Below are 16170 nucleotides of genomic sequence, written 5' to 3' on the forward strand. Positions count from 1 at the left end.
ACAAGTGAAGTACTCTGTCAGGCTTCTCTGGAGACCTAGTCCCACAGAATGCTTCTTACCCACAGCACCTGGCTGGCTGAACCTGAGCTCAGGACTGCTTTGCTCTCTGTGCCCTAATCTGGATTCCCTCTTCCTTAATGAGAATGCTTTCCCATGGAGCCTAAGGCAGGGCTGGGGCACTGTATGGGGAGGAGTGGTGCAGGCAGTAAGACACACCCCCGTCTGCATGCCACTAAGTGGCTGGCCTGTCTCACAGTCCTGTGCCAGGACGCCAGTAGAGAAAGGGGCTTATTCTTTTTGAAAACTAAGGAATACTGGCCTGGGATCAAGTCCAGAGATTTAGGCCTGGCTGTTGAGTCTGAGGAACTACAGACCTCTTCTCCAGAGCAGGGAGCTTCCACAGCACCCAAACACACAGGCTGCTCCATCCTAGAGCTCTGCCTTCACAGTTCTTTCTGCTTTGAGGACCCTGGATACCCTGACTTGCAAGACCCTCTGGCTCTTCAAAGTAGCCCCTGCTTTCCCCAAGTTAGTCTCCCTGACCTTCATTTGCCTTGATTTCCTGTATCACAGTTCTTAGGTTCCTTGGGGCTGGAATCTCTTATTATTCACGCTGTAGCCACAGGCTGACCCAGTGGACAGTGGCTAAACTGGGTTTTAATGGTTACCTAGGTTACCTGGGTTCCCCTCAGCTGATCTCAGAGTTAATTACCAGGGCTGATTAGAAAAGTTAGGATTAAGCCAGACATGGTGGCCCACGACTTTAATCCCAGCACTCTGGTGGCAGAGACAAGCAGATCTCTATGTGTTTGAGGCTAGCTTGGTTTAGAGAGTTCCAGGCCAGCCATGCCTACAGAGTGAGATCTCATGTCAAAAACAGGAGAAAAGAAGTTAGGAGTGGTAGTGCAGTCAGCGGTGAGACCGCTCACCAATCACAATGAGCGTCAGAGTGAGGCTCCTCCCACGGTCCTGGTTCTGGAGTCTGATGCCCAGACCAGTATCCTGTCAAGCATCCAGAGGCTTCTGTACAGGGACAAACTACTTTGTATGCATCCTCCAGAAGGCCAGTGTGTGTCACTTGTCACATCTGGCTACTCTTATCTGCCCCCACACTGCTGCTGTCAGAGGAAGGTCAGAGAAGAATCAGGCTGGGTCCTCCCTTCTGATGCTAGCACAGGTTGTGGGTATGGGAAGCTGCTGGGGACGTAAGGAGTGTGAATGATGTGTACATGACGCATGGGTGTTGCTTATCTCTGGCTTTATCTGTGTTGGGTGGGGGAGGGGCTCTGCTCTCAAGTCAACACTCAGTAAAGGAATGGTTTTGGTATACACTTGCCCTCCAGCCTGTGGCTTCTGCTGGGTCTCGTCTCCTCAAGTCCAGCCCTAGCACAGATTTGGTACCCACAGCCCAGGCCTGACCATGCAGAAGGGAATATAGCCTGAGGACTGAGGGAGGGGAGTACATGGTTGCCTGGACCCAGGACTTAAACCTGACAGACAGGGATCAGGGCTGGGGGCCCAGAAGGAGCCAGGGCAGGAGGCCTGGATGGGGGAGTCAGCCTGGGCCTCTCTGGGCTCTTTATCCAAATATGGAAAGTTTTTTTTTTTTTTTTTTGGTCTCCATTTGAGTCACCCCGGCCGTGGCCCAAGAGATCTGCTTTCCAGATACTGCAGGCAGGACTGCGCCAGCCCTGGTGGGTCTACTAGCTTCCCCTGACTGGCCATCCCAGCACCTTCCCAAACTCCAGAGCCAGAGACCTCTCTGCACAAGCAGGGAGCTCCACACCACTCAGTTACGCTCCTGCATCCAGCGAAGAGTCCCAGGGTGCATTCCCTCTGCAGCTTGTAAGCAGCCTGTCAGCGAAGGGCAGTCACTCACTAGTATTTGCCAAGCAACTGCTATGTGCTAGTCCCTGGAGCTGGGACCATGGGCCGTGAATCCAGTGGACGCATCTCGTCCCATTCTGAGCTCACCATAGCAATGGCAGTTCTGAAAGTCAGGAACCCGATGAACACCTGGAGATGCTGGAGCTCTGGGGCTGTGAGGATGAACTCCTTCTTAGCCAGTTACTCAGCTGCCCCAACCTGCAGGCGACTCCCAGTGCCACGCTCAGGCTCCTCTGGGCAGAGTGGCAGTCCCTATTCCCTACAGCGCCATCGTGAGGACTCAGTGAGTAAATACAGATGACATGCTCGCATGGAGCTGAGGGTGTAACACCCTAGTTGGAGCACTTGTCTATCCTGCAGGAGACCCACTAGATCTCTCGAACATAAAACTGAATATAAAATTAATAAAAAAACAAGCAAAACACCAGAAGTACCCAGACTTGTGTTTGGTCTCTGTTGTGACAATTCACACCCTGACCTGAGCCCACAGTCAGGTACTGTGGACCTGAGGAAACTCACGCCACAGCCACAGTGGAGGAAAATCCCACCACTCATGGCTTCTGAGACCTGAGCCAGGCATCTTACTGCCTCTAGCCCCAGGGTCTGGTTGGCCATGCCTCTACAGCTCTTGTGCCAGCTTCCACTTCTTGGTCCCCAAAAGAGCAAATATAAGGCTGGCATAGGTATAGAGGGCTTCAGGGAAGCTTAGGGCAGGGCTGTGCTGCTGGTGGTGGAACCGCCTCCTCCTCCTGCTCATCTTCCTTCTCCTCCTCCTCCTCCTCCACCTCCTCCTCCTGCTCCTCCTGCTCCTCCTGCTCCTCCTCCTCCTCCTCTAGCTTTGGGGCCAGGCCCCGGACTATTTTTAGCTGGGGCTGAATTTAGCCATTCCCTCGGAAATTCCGCACCCGCCCCAGGCAACGCCCCCGCTGGCCTTGGGGAGAGGCCTGGAAGTGGCTGGTCCAGGCCAGAGCTGAGAAGAGGGCCATACAAGCAGCAAGGAGCTTGCAGGGTCTCAGGCATCTGATGGGGAAACAGGCTCATGTCAATCATCAAATCTGAGTCAGTATTCTCCCTACAGTCTCTGCCCAGCTTCCTCTCAAGGCCTCCTCAGGCCACAGTCCAGCACTGCTGCGGTAGAGAGACAAATATCACAAGGGTTCTTAGCTTTGACTTAGGTCCTACTATGGATGGTGTTACCAGGCTGCCTACTAACCACCACAGTACTTACTGCACCCCAACTCTTGAGAGTCCGAACATTCAAGAACCATAGCTGGGATTCCCACTTCACAGGTAGGAAGATGGAGGCAGGGTGACTTGGCCTGGATCATAGTCGACAGAGTAAGTCAACCTGCTCTCAGAGCATGCTCCTTGAATTGAACTTCCTGCAAAAGAGCCAAGTGGAGGTGTTCCCTGGCTGTTCCCTGGGAACCCCTGTGTGTGGCAGGGCGCTTCCACCCAGCAGGGAGCCTGAAGTTGGACAAGAGCAGTAAACTGGACTCAGAGTCAGGGCTCAGGGCCTTCCACCCTCCAGAATACAGAGAGAAGTTCTGCCTCGGAGAAGGGTCTGGCTCCCCCTTCACCCTGCCCCACTCCACCTTTTCTGACTCAGGTACAGGAGGGCATCCCACTCCCTCTTCCCAGCTTCTTACAGAGTTTCTGAGCCTAAATTCAACTTAACCTGGACCTCCAAATTCTCCCTCCACAGTCTTTTGTGGCACATCCTGCACCCCTGGGCTCAGGCTTGTCGCCACCGCCCCTTCCTCCAGCCTGAACCTCACAGGCCACCATCACAAAGCAAAGTTGCATCTTTCACTGAGTTCCTCATCCCCATGGTTCCTACTGCCTAGGGGTGAGACTCAACACCAAGGCCTTCGAGCTGGCCTCAGCACGTACAGCTTCTGTCCATGTGCTGCTCACATGAGACCTCTGCTCTCCATTGGCCTCTGACACATACAATGGCTTTCTCTTCCTGCCCTGGCTCTGACCAATCCCCTCAAATGCCAGTGGACCCCATCACTTCCCCTCCAGAACTCTCGGTGATTTGATGCCCCCCCACCCCCTGCTGGCAACCCACAAGCTGGGCTGGAACATGGCAGGAGCCACAGAACGGGCTGGAGCAGCCATAGTGAGGACTCCTGAGTTGGCTTCGCTATCACAGGGTATCAAGACTTTCACTTTCCGTGAGAAGGCAAAGCTGCCGTCTAGAGTCTTTCCAGATGGGCGACTCTGGCACACAAGGCCCCACCCGTCTTTTCTTCCTTCTGACCTCCTGGTTTGTCAGGGCTATGGTGTCTCAACACACCCACCCAGGGTTGACAACCATGTACCAGAACCAAAACCAGCAGCCAAGAAAGATCCAGTCCACAGGACTTTTACTGGGGGGCGGGGGAGGGTCCTTCTCATCTTCCCTTCCCTTCCACATCTGTTCCTTAACCTCCCGTGCCCCGTCCTGGGAAAGAACTGAATGTTTGTCCAGGGGTGGGGGAACGGGGTCTCGGCAGTCCCAGGAGGCCCAGTTCTGGGGCTGGCTGGCAGCCAGGAGCATGGCCTCCTTCTCTCCTGCTCCACACTGCTGCAAAGAGCAGGGCCTGTTACCCCCTGGGAACCAATAAACAGGAAACTGACAGCAACCTTGCACTTGCTTGCTTGCCTTGGTCCTCCAGCCTTACTGCTGGCCCCAGACCTGCCTGCCTCTCCCTCCCTGCCTCCAGAATCTCAAGACAAAGGACATCAATCTCAAATCAACCAACAAAATCAAGTTAGGAGGTCTGGGCTCTTGGGGGATGGTGGTGGTCAGGATGCTTCACGTCATAACTAAAGGCTTCTAGTTTCTGAGGGTTACAACTCAAAGGACACACCAAGTGGCCACATTGCTGAGAGCTGTCTAGCCCCAGAGTCCTAGGTTTTATGAACAGTATCCTTCTGTCTTTGTAATTCCTCAGTAACTCCATCTTGTAGAGCAGGAAACCCAGGCTCACTGCTGAGGTCCAATGTTAAATATTAACATATTAACATTGTTAAATATCACCCAGCGAGCAAGGCAGAGTTAGCCACCAGGCACTCGGACTCTGGGACCCGAAAAGGAAGTAAAGGGTCCGAGCCCCTGGGCCTGCAGCTCTGACCCAGAGCAGGTTTTGGCTCAGCTCTTCCTTTCCAAATTTTGCTCAGCCACCCCAGGCAAGCTGTAGTTGGGGCTGGCAGAAGAAAAGTGTTAGAACCAGAGAGAGGCCATACGTTTGCAGGCTAGTCCCTCTCTTTCCTCACCAACTCTAAATATCCAAGCTACTGAGACATTGTGGTCTCCTGTCTAAAGCTCTGCCCTTTGCTCCATGGCTGAATCACAGAATCTCAGACTCATATCCTAGTATCTTAGACACAAAGGAAGAGATAAGATTGCTTTTAAAAAATCATTACATTTATGTATTTGTGTGCATGTGTCCTTGCATGTTACATAGTGCCTATACAGGTCAGAGGATAACTTGTAGAAGCTGGTTCTCTCCTTCTTCAGTGTGAGTTCTAGAGATCAAGCACAGCTTGTCAGACTTAGTGGCTAACACCTTCTCCTGCTGAGCTACCTTGCCAGCTCGGCAGAACTAACGTTTCTTGAGCATTACTAAGTAGCAATGTTAACACTGGGGCAGACCTTGCCCCATCCAGTATGCTGTGGGAATTTCTAAGTGCTTGTTTTAGTGCTGACCACATACTAACTTCAGGATGAAACCAACATCTCTAGCACATAGCTCTCACTTTTTCATCTGTTCCCAGCTCTGATGAGGACAGGCTAGCCCAGTTGTGGCTTCTGTTTCCTCCCAAAGCTCCCACTTTCCCTGCTCTCCCTGGCTCTGAGCTCTTCAGCAAACTGCCCCTCATGGGAGATGCTTCACTTCGATGTCTACTCAACAAACTTCAGGCTAGCCACCTCTCGAGGCCAAGCCTATTCCCAAAGGATTCACTGACATATTTGTCCCTACCCTTCCAGGCCTGGGCTCAGTCACCTCAGACACTAGGACCCTTGCCGAAAAAAAAGCTCCCTGGATGCAAACCTTCCCTGTGTGTCCCTACTGGCCACCAAGTGTTCTGTGTTGACTGCTTCGTGAGTAGAAGACAAGCATGGAAAGAAGTGAAGGTTGGAAGAAATGCAGCAGGCCTGAGACATCCCCAGGACCAACTCCTATAGGGGACCTTGGTGAACATGATGTCTTACAAGGCAGGAAGGACTCTACAAGTGCCACTAAGGGTCCTGAGTTACCTGGGTGGGCCTAATATAATCACCAAGAGCCCTTAAGGAGGAAGCTGGAAGGTCTGGGTGAGAGGGGTGGCGACGCTATTTCGCTGGTTCTGAGACTGACTGAGCTAGAGGCCACACACTGAGGAGCACTGGCACCCACCAGTGACTAGAAAAGACAAGGGAACTTGTTTTCCTCTAAACCCAAGAAGGAAACAGCCATTCTCGCACACACATTTCAATTCTGTGAATCCCGTATCAGACTTCCAACCTCAGGAACTATAAAATGCTGTCCGAAGCCACTGAGCTGTGATTATCTGTTATTGCAGCAACAGGAAGCCAACACACCACACCACAGCAGCCCTGGTTTGTCTTTCCCACCTCAAGTCCCTCTGCCGCCGCCTTAGCCTCTCCATGCCCAGGGATGGTTTTAAGTCTGCTGATCTAGGCTGGAGAGAAGGCTCAGAGGTTAAGAGCACTTGTTGCTCTTGCAGAAGACTCCGATTCGGTTCCCAGCACCCACATAGTGATTCACAACAATTCATAACTTCAGTTCCAGGGCACCCAACACTTTCTTCTGCCTTCTTTAGGCATCAGGTGTGCATACGGTGCACATACATGCATGGGGGCAAAACACTCAGACACATAAAATGAAGCTTAATCTTGGGGCTCAAGGTCTTGAAGGAACTTGTGGCTCCAAAACTATGCATCCCTGGTCTCCTAACTCCTTGGGCAGACCTCCCCACAGTCTGCCAGATCACCTCAGTGAACCCTATAGCTACAGATCAACCTAGTGAACCCTAGAGCTACTAGAGGGCCATCTGGGGGTTCAAACAGACTGAACGTCAAAAAGTAGGGCTCAGAACCCAGCAGCCTGGCACTGTCTGCCTTTGTCCACTCCTAGGAAGCCTCAGAGGCCTGAGAAGTGGTGGGGTATCAAGTCTTATGGGGGAAGGCATCCTCTCTGATTAGCTTGTGCTTCCCAGAGGACCCAGGGCCCCCATTTCAGGGCCTGCCAGCAAGGCGCCAGGCTTCCTGGGCACATTTCCCAATGAGTGTGCCAGGGTTACGAGTCTTTCTGGGAAACGCAGGCTCCCCCTTCCCCCGGACTACCACCAGCATCTCTGCCAACCTGACTCACTGGGAATTCTGGGGCCAATATATGACCTGGAGGCAGGACTCCTAGGGCCAGATTACTCATGAGCCATGAAGCCCTGGGCAAAACTCTGCTGGCTCTGAGCCTGCTTGTTCACCTCACCCAGCTTGAGACTAGATGGGAGGGCTAGGGCTGTTGTAGCTGGCAAAAGCTCTCTGCTCCAGGAGACACACGTTAGAGCTGGGTAGGGGCCACAATGGCTGCAGTGCACGTCACACATCTGCTCTACATGGCATTATCACCTGTGTCACCGGGGCCTGAGGTGCCCTCTTGGTCTTTGAGGTGAGCCCCTGCAGGGCAGCTTTATCATCATACCCTCCTCAGTGACCCCTCTCGCACTTTGCCAGCTGCTGGAGTAGAGTAGCTCTACTCTGGGGCCTCCCAGGGGTGGACAAAGGCAGAAGGACAGTGCCAGGCTGCTGAGCTCTGAGCCCCGGTTCATGACATGCAGGCCATTTGAATTCTCAGATGGCCCTCCAGTAGATGTAGGGTTCACTACACTTTTCCCCCTATGGAACAGGGTCTTACTCTATAGCCCAGTCTAGCCTGGAACTCGCTATGTAGACCAGGCTACTCTCGAACTCACAGAGATCTGCCTGCCTGTGCTTTCTGAGTGCTGGGATAAAAGGCAAGTGCCACCATTACATCTGGCCAATGGCAGCACCTTGCTCTCTTGGGTACTAGATGTCTAGACTCCTGGGGCTTCAGTTGAAACGCCCCTCCTCCACATCTCCGCCTAGCCCAGGCTAGCATCATGGCTTACTTCTGTGGCCTTCTGACTGGCTTCACTGTTTCCATGCTATCTTAGCACCACACAGTAGCTTGGGTCATTACCTTACTCAGAGCCCTCTGACCCTGCCGCGCTCTCACTTCAGGTAGATGCCAAGTCCTCCCAATGGCTGCCCATACTACTCAGTGTCCCTTCCTTGGGACCTTGCTGTTTCTTTCTTTCCACAATATGCCTTCTCCCAAACCCCAGGCCCAGGAAAGCTACCTTTCTTCCTCAGTTCTTTTGAGCTTCAGATGTTACCGCCTCCGCTCGCAGGCCTCTATAGACCCCATGATCTAAAACTGTCCCCCAGCCTGTCATCTTCAACCTGTTTACCCTGCTTTATCCCCCCCACCCCCGAACCTTCTGTTATGTGACAGTGTCCTCCTTCGCAGATACATGTCCTTACCAGTCTGGAAGGGCCATAAAAGCAGGCCTCTGTTTTGGGAACTGCTGTTGTTCTGCACTAGAATGGTGCCTGACTCAGAGACCGGGTACTCAGGGTATTATATATAGTGCACGGATGCTAAATTCAAACTTCTATTGCAACAACTTGTCCGGGAAAGACTCCTCCTGGCCTCTGCTCATGTCATGGCCTCCTCCTAGAACCCATCCTTTCTCCCAGGTTCCAAGGCCTCGATGCAAGCTGCTTCCTCACCTTACCACCTTCCTCTACCAGCTAGCAGACTACCATCCTAAGCTCCTTCTAGATTCTCAGATGAGTGCCTCAGCTCCCAGACTGCCTGCGGAAGGCTCCATCCCACTGCAGTAGCAATCAGATGGGAGGAAGGAAAGCAGGAGGGACAAGTCCCTACATTGGAAGAGGGGGCTGGGGACAGGATTAGCTGCAGCGTCTCAGATCCAGCTGGTTCCAGAAATGCTGGGCTGGAAAATGTCACGCTCAACTCTGGTCCCTCCCCCAACTCTTCCCTGCAGGGTGGGCTCATTCCTGGAGAGCAGCCCTCCTCCAATACCACAGAGTCCTAGGAATGAAGGGGGCAGGGAATAAGCCCTGAAAAGGACAACACTTTTGCCTGTCCTCCCCCATCCCACCCCGCTGCTGGGTGACAAGACTTTAATTATAGATATTTGGTACTACTCAGAATTCCAAAAGTCCTTATCACCTCATACCCTCCCCACGGAAGCAGTTTCCACGAGGGGTGGGGGGAATCACAGCAAAGAGCCAAGGAGGGGTAGGAGGGAAACTTGCCTCCACAAGTCCCCAGCCAAGGGGGAGCCAGCCAGACAAAAGTGGTGGGAAGGGCTGCCGCCCAGCCCCACAGAAGGCAGGGCAGCTGGGCAGGCTGAGGTGGGTGCCAGGGCTGCTGGTGAGTGGGAGGGGAACAATGCCAGAGGTTCTAGGGCTTGGGTCCAGCTCTGCCTGGCCTTGTGGTGTGACCTTGGGCTCAGAAATCTCCCTTTTCGGTTCTCAGAATTCTTCCTAACCAACACCAGGCCCTGGTGAATTAAGTAACACCTGGAACACATTCAGGCTGTTACAATACAACGTGAAAGTGATGTCCCTACTGTTCCTGACTTACGCCCCTTCTCAGATGGCAGGCCAGTCTCACCTGGAGACTGGGAACAACCCCTCGATCCAGTCTCTTTAAGACACTGATAAGCCAGGATTCAGAGAGACTCCATACCCTGAATATGCCATCTTTCACAGGACAAGGAACCATTGGTGTCTGCCACAAAATGGCATGCAATGAACAACAGCCATGATACAGCTACTTCAGTATGTCAACGTCTCACGATTCAGCTACCCACAATTCTCAGAGACAAGTGACTGCCCGTTTCTGGGCTACAGGTGGTTCAAGTGTCAAGGGGTACCAGGCAGAAGAAACAAACTATCTAAGATTACTCTGAAGCCCAATAGAGGAACGCCTTCCTGCAGAGGGTGGTCCATGAACAACACAGAGGCAACTATGGGCCTAACTGGAAGAAGCCAGAGACCTGGAATCGGAGAAACAGGAAGGTCTGTGCAGCACAGCCTTGGTGAGCCACAGGCTGAGCTGCCCGCATTCACAGTACACAGAGAACACTTTCTCTCTCCTCCAGTCACACAGACTCTCCCTACCCCATTCCCTTAGCCAGGCTGCAGCATGAGCCCCTCCTTCAGAACTTCAAAAATCAGGCTTCCCTCAGTGCAAAGATGGGTTGACTGCCCAGGTCCAGATAGAGTCAGAGGCTAAGCAGTGCGTGGTACCCAAGCTTCCTGACTCCTTACAACGTGCGAAAGTTCTGACTTGAAAGATACACTTGAGCATGAGGTACTGCACGCTGCTCAAGATCCAGTCTGGGGTTCCCCAAGACTCCTGTCCTCTTCTTTGAGCGCTTTACATTGGCTCATGCTCTATAAGCAGAATAAGACAACTCTCTTGTCCCCTCTCATCCTGAAGGCCAAGCCACATCATCTCTACCCACAGTGCAGGGATCGTGACTGGAGCCCCAGGCTTGAGACAAGGAAACATTTTCTACTCAAGAAGAGCCGGCAGGAAGGGGGAGTGGACAGCTGCTCCCCATCTTTCTGAAGCCAGAAGGAAAAGGATAGCAAAAAATGAGATCAAGGTAGCAGATGGGAGGACTTCCAGGCTTAATGTGGGGGTGAAGAATGAGTCATCCCAAATGTTTCCTGAACCTAATAAAGTCCACCAGGTGACCCTAGACCCTGTGCTTAGACAGCAGTGGGGGGAGGAGGAAGCCAAATCTGACCACCAAGAAGAAGCTGAGGCAGCAGAGCCTGTTCTGTCCTCCCTCCTGCCTGGGGGAGGGAATGGTCGCACCACCACCCACCTACAGAGCCTTCTGGGTATTAGCCCATTATCTCCGTTTTACAGAAAGGGAGAGCAATCCACTTAACAGGGACAGGGCAAGCCCTGTGCATCTCCAGTCTGACTCTTCTAATTACAGACTCACCCTTCTCTCTTCTAAGGGCTGAGAGAGAATATCCAACTGGGCCTAGAGATTTAGGAGGACCTGAAATGTCAGAGAAAGCCTCTTGTAGGGCCAGGGAAGCTTGTATATGAGGGGACAGCTCAGTTCCACATGATCACAGCTCCCAGGTAGGGAGGTTGCTGGAGAATGTGAAACAAGGCAAAAACCAGTCCTATGAAACTTTTTCCTTCTTGGTCTCTCCTCCAGACTCCCTAGGCAGTCCCTCAGCTCCCACTGTACCTATGGGTATAGGACCCTATTACATGGAAAAGGAAGCTGGGACTCCTTCCTCCCATCTTCCAAGCACAGACCTGGCCCTGGTGCTCAGGTTTCGCTAATGGGGTCTCAGAAGGAAAGACAGGTCCAAAAGTCCCCTCTGCCAACTACCTCTCTGTCCCTCCCTACCCACTCCATAAGGAAGTGCAGAGCTGGGGCAGGAGGAATAGAAAGAAGGGGAGAGAAACAGAAACAGGGAGTTAGAGGGGCCCTTAAGAGCTCTGAAAAGCCAAGTGACCAAATTAGTCCAGGGTGTAGGGTTTCCCAGCTTCTGAAGTCAGCAACACAGTGGGAGCTGAGGCAGGCCACAGTTGACATAACCCCAGGCCATCCCTGAGCTCAGCTTCCAGGCCAGAGCTGCAAATCTAGTTGCAACTTTCCCATGCCAGGGCAGATGTTGCCTAGAGCCAGTCTCAATCCATGGCCAAAACCCAGGCATAGCTGATGCAAGATAAGAGAAGTGAGAGCTTTGTGGAGGGTGGGAATGAGCTCCCTGACCCAGGCCTGGGATTAATAGGAAGGAGGTGGGAAGGTGAACAGATGCAGGATAAGGGGCCAGGGCATCCACCCTGATTCACAGAGGCAGCCCTGTCTACAGAGACCAGAACTGCTTTCAATCCCTCTGAGAGGCCTCTGCCACTGAGCCTCAGCAGAAGCCTGTCTGTCACCCCACTTCCCTAGCAACTTTAGCTTGAAGCTCTTCTAACGGAAGACAAGTGAGTTGGCACTGGTCCTGTAAACTACCCAAACTCACAACACAGACTCTCCCAGTTCTGCATAATCTGCACCATCTACATCCCTCAGACCCAGTTCTATATATGAGGAGGTTAAGTCACAAGAAAGGCCAATGTCAGAAAACTAGAACAAGACTGGGGTTGGACCCGTGAAGCCCTCTGCTGCTCCCAAAAGTAAGGCTGGTCCCTAAGTCTCCCAGGTCTTGGAACAGGCTTAAAGAAAAGAGCATGCTAACTGGCCTGAAGTGTTGGGCATTGAGGCCGGAGCCTTGGCCCAACGTCATCACCCTCATCCACACTTCTAGTGCATTTCTAACAAAGAACCATGGAAATCTCAGAGACATCCCAAGGGCCCTTGCAGCCACCACCACAACACTTTGGAGCAGACAGACAGACCCTCTGACACTGGCAGCATCCTGAAGCCTCTTCAGGTCCTGAGTTAACAGGAGCCAGGTGCCATTAACTCTATTCCAGGACTGATAAGCACCTTTGGGTCTGGAAACCTGCCTAATAAGTACTCACAAAAGCTCCTGCCGAGTTGGTGCCATGGCTCTCATGTACCCTCCCCCGACTCCTTCCAAAGGACTTACCACTTGTGGCTTGCTACAGCACTTGCTCACTGGGGCAGGATCATCTGGAGTTGCCCTGCCAGCCCCAGAGGGCTTGGTCTCAGTGGAGGGTGGTGCGGAGGGAGGCAGGCAGGGTAGGTCCACAGGACTTGGAGCAGGACAGTCACCAGAGTGAAGGGTCAGCATGTACTGCTTAGTGACATCCTCAAGTGACGGTGCCTGCAACGTGGGATGGCCTCTAACAGGAAAGTCCACAGGCTCTGGTACAGCCACAGGGGGTCCCACAGACCTCCTAGGCTCAGGCACCACAATAGGTGTAAAGGTGGCAGGCACACTGGCGTGGCGAACATGTTTGGAGGAGGACCGAACTTGTGTCAGGCTACCAGTCGGGTCCTGGTAGCCCTCCTCTCTTCGAAGCTCTTGGTGACTGCTCCGGGCTGGGCGCTTCTTGGAGCCTCGGCGGGTGAGCCGAGGGGAGAGAACATTGGTTAGCTTGGGGTCAAGATGGAAGTCATGGTGGGCAGTGGAGGAAGCAGGTGGGGCCGGTAGGGACCTCTCAGACTGTGCCCTGCCCCCAGCAGGACCCGGGTCTTCTGGCTCCGCCCACTGCTCTGCAAGGATAGGTTCACTGCTGGAGGGAGGCAGCACGGGCTCCACTTCTCGAATGGGCTCCCCCCCAGGGCCCTCAAATCCAGGCCCAGTCAACTCCCCACGGCGACTAGGGTCACTCAGAGATTTCTTCTTGGGGGTTTTGCCACCAACCCTGTCTTCTCCCATACGCCCCAAGGCCCCAGGCCCCTGAACAATACTCTGAATGACTTCCTGATAGTTCTTGTTCTCTTCACTAACTACAGACCAGTCACTGTGGCCACTGGTCAGGCCCTCATCCATAGTTGGGGTCACTGGAAGCCCTGTCTTAGAGTTCAGTGAGCCTAGAAGATTACTGTCCACAGAGAACCCAGAGGGCTCCTCTGAGGAGGCAACCCGGTGACGCTGTGGAATAGGGTCACTCAGGGACCTGTAGGCCTCACTCATCTCCCCATTACTTACTTCAGTCCCATTAGGACCTGAGGGGGGTACTTTTCGCCTCCTGCGGAGGGCACCTGGTGTTGGAGGGGTCTCAGGAGACACAAGGGGCCTCCCACCTGGGCTGTCTTCTGTCCCAGCCCCTCGGTGGTGGTTCGTCTGTGCTGAAGTTGAGGAAAGGGGTCTCCACACTCCTGAAGGATCTAGGCTGCAAAAGGCAGCAGCACCAAGAGGTTCAGGGTCTGCTCCAATGCCTTCATCTGTCAGGCTGGACTCAGGGCCAGAGAGCTCCTCCTGAGACCGCTGCCCTTGGGTCATATCCCCTGCCCATTCGGGACTTCTTGGGCGGACATCACTTCCATCATCCTGCTGTGCACCCATACGCTGTATCTTCTCAAAAACCTGACGGGCTTCCTGTACATACTGATCCTGGACCACGAGTGGCAATGGATCCTCCTCTGCCCCAGAACCTGCCAGTAGGAGCTCTGAGGAGCTAGGCTTCAAGGCACTGGTGCGGAGCAGACGCCGGGCCATGGGCTTCTCTGAGCAGCTGAATGACTTTGCTCTGCGCAGGGTAGCTGTCAAGTCCTTGAGGGTGGGCCGGGTGGTGGGTGATGTTGGACTTTGGGACAGCGTAGACTCAGTTTGCTCCATTGGGCTACCTGCTGATGGTGAGTCTCTGCCATCTAGGGGGCTGTTCCCAGGGCCCCCACTGGGCTTTCGGACCCTCAACTCTGAAAGGTCTGAACGCAGGAAACTGAGCAGTGTCAGGGTTTCAGAGGCGATATCTGGATTCGACAGTGACTTGCGTTGTCGGTTCTTGTCTAGCTCCAGTCCTCCATCCCTCAGCGGCCTTGCGGTGCCCACAGGCCCTTTACTGCGGGACCTAGTCTGGGGCCGTAGAAGGAGCCCATCTCCAGTTCCAAAACTTGGGGATCGATATACACCCCAGCTCACAGAACTGCGGCTTGACCACAGGTCATCATCCTTGAGGGTCTCAGTGCTGGAATAGCGACTACTACCTCGGGAGCCAGCCGGGCTGGCCAGGTACGCAGGAAAGCTCACCTTAGCCACACGGAAAGGTGCGCCCCCAGTGTCGGACATAGGCCTTAAGCTCTCCTGGGGACCTGGGACGCAGGGCTGTGTGCCAGTACCCCACTCCTCCATAGAGGTTCTTGGAGACGTCGGAGGTTCGGGGCTCCTGACACTCCCTGCTGATCCCAAGCCCCCCAAATTTAGCTCGTCACTGTCCTGGCTGCAGCCGTGAACCAACAGGGAGCTTCCAGGCCGGAGTCCTCTCCCTCTCCAGCGACGACCATCCTCACCATCTGGGTCCTCCTCACTGCCCGAAGAGTGGCCGCCAAGGTAGGCCGGACTCTGAGGCCCAAGCTGCGCCTGCAGTCCCTCCTCTTCCTCCTCGCTGGAACTAGCAGCCCGGCTGCGGCTGACAGGATAGGAGGAGGCAATGGAGGAGGAGGAGGAGGCCCGGGCCCCGGCCTGCGGTTGGGAGAAGCTATGCCAAGAATGTAAACCATCCGCCGGACGCTGCGCCCGCTCCTGTTGCTGGTGCTGCCGACGTCGCCTCCCCTCGATCCCGGACCCGGACAGAGGCCGCGCAGAACGCAGGCCAGCCAGAGGAAAGCACGTCCGAGGAGGTGGCGTCGGAGGCTGTCGGGGATCACGAGTTGGGGGCTCCCATGAAACTCTGTCGGGGCTGGTCGAACCCAGGGCCTCAGAGTCTACACTGGGTCGTCTGGAGCTCGGACCGCCGAAGAGTTTGCGCATCTCGGTGACGCTGGGCCAGGCCCCACGCTCAGAGCCTTCCGCTGCTTCTTCTGTGGTGACGGAGGAGCAGCCCCCGTCCCGAGCACCAGTGGAGTCGTCGTCCAGACGCGCCGCGTCGAAGCGCCGGGAGAGCTGGCGCACCGATGGCGAGAGGCTGCGGAGCGGGCGCGGCTTCGCGGGGGCGGCCGGGGGCCCCGACGCCAGCTTGGACACGCGCCGGGAGGGCTGGCCCGGGACTGCCGCGGCTGGCCGGCACGAAGCTCGGCGCCGCAACCCAGGGGTGTCCGCGTCCTCCTCCCTCGGCCCCGGTCCGCCGCTCCAGTGTTCCAGCAGTTTAAACGAGACGCTGCGATAAAGTGGGGGCCGAGGGGACCCGTCCGCCATGGTTGGTGGCAGTCACTCCGGGGGGGCTGGCCTCGGGACGCCGCGGCCAACCCCCCCTGCACCCCCACTCCGAGGGCGCGCAGTGGCCGAGGTCCGAGAATCTGGGTCCTGCACCAGCAGCGTGCGGCGGCTGTGGTGGAGGGTATGGAGACGTGAGCAGAGGTTTATCAGTCGAAGATCAAGTTTCTGCGGCTACAGGAGGCAGGAGCTCCATCCTGAGCGGCCCCTCTCGCCCCGGTGGCGACCCCAGGTCCAACCTTAGCCTCTGCGGGAGAGGCCAGGGGCATCGCGGTCCTGCGGGCGAGGGGCCTAAGGCTCGGTTCCTGCACTCAAATTCCGCCTGCCAAGCCCGGCTGCGGGCCTGCCTCCCCTCGAGATCCCGCTCCGGCTCCCTTTCCCTCCCCCTAAGCAGCTAGCTCTCA

The 16170-nt window shown here is 54.9% G+C and overlaps 1 protein-coding gene across 1 annotated transcript in view; it reads right to left on the reverse strand.

Moving 5' to 3' along the window:
* The window catches only part of Arhgef17 (Rho guanine nucleotide exchange factor 17), a 59582-nt gene extending 43412 nt beyond the window's left edge, over positions 1-16170 (reverse strand). The window contains 1 exon segment of the mRNA NM_001401823.1: positions 12575-16170. Coding sequence (NP_001388752.1) covers positions 12575-15748 — 3174 coding nt within the window. The 5' untranslated portion in view covers positions 15749-16170.

The sequence above is a fragment of the Rattus norvegicus genome, chromosome 1 (assembly GCF_021556685.1).
Source record: "Rattus norvegicus strain SHRSP/BbbUtx chromosome 1, alternate assembly SHRSP_T2T, whole genome shotgun sequence".
Taxonomy (NCBI): Eukaryota; Metazoa; Chordata; class Mammalia; order Rodentia; family Muridae; genus Rattus; species Rattus norvegicus.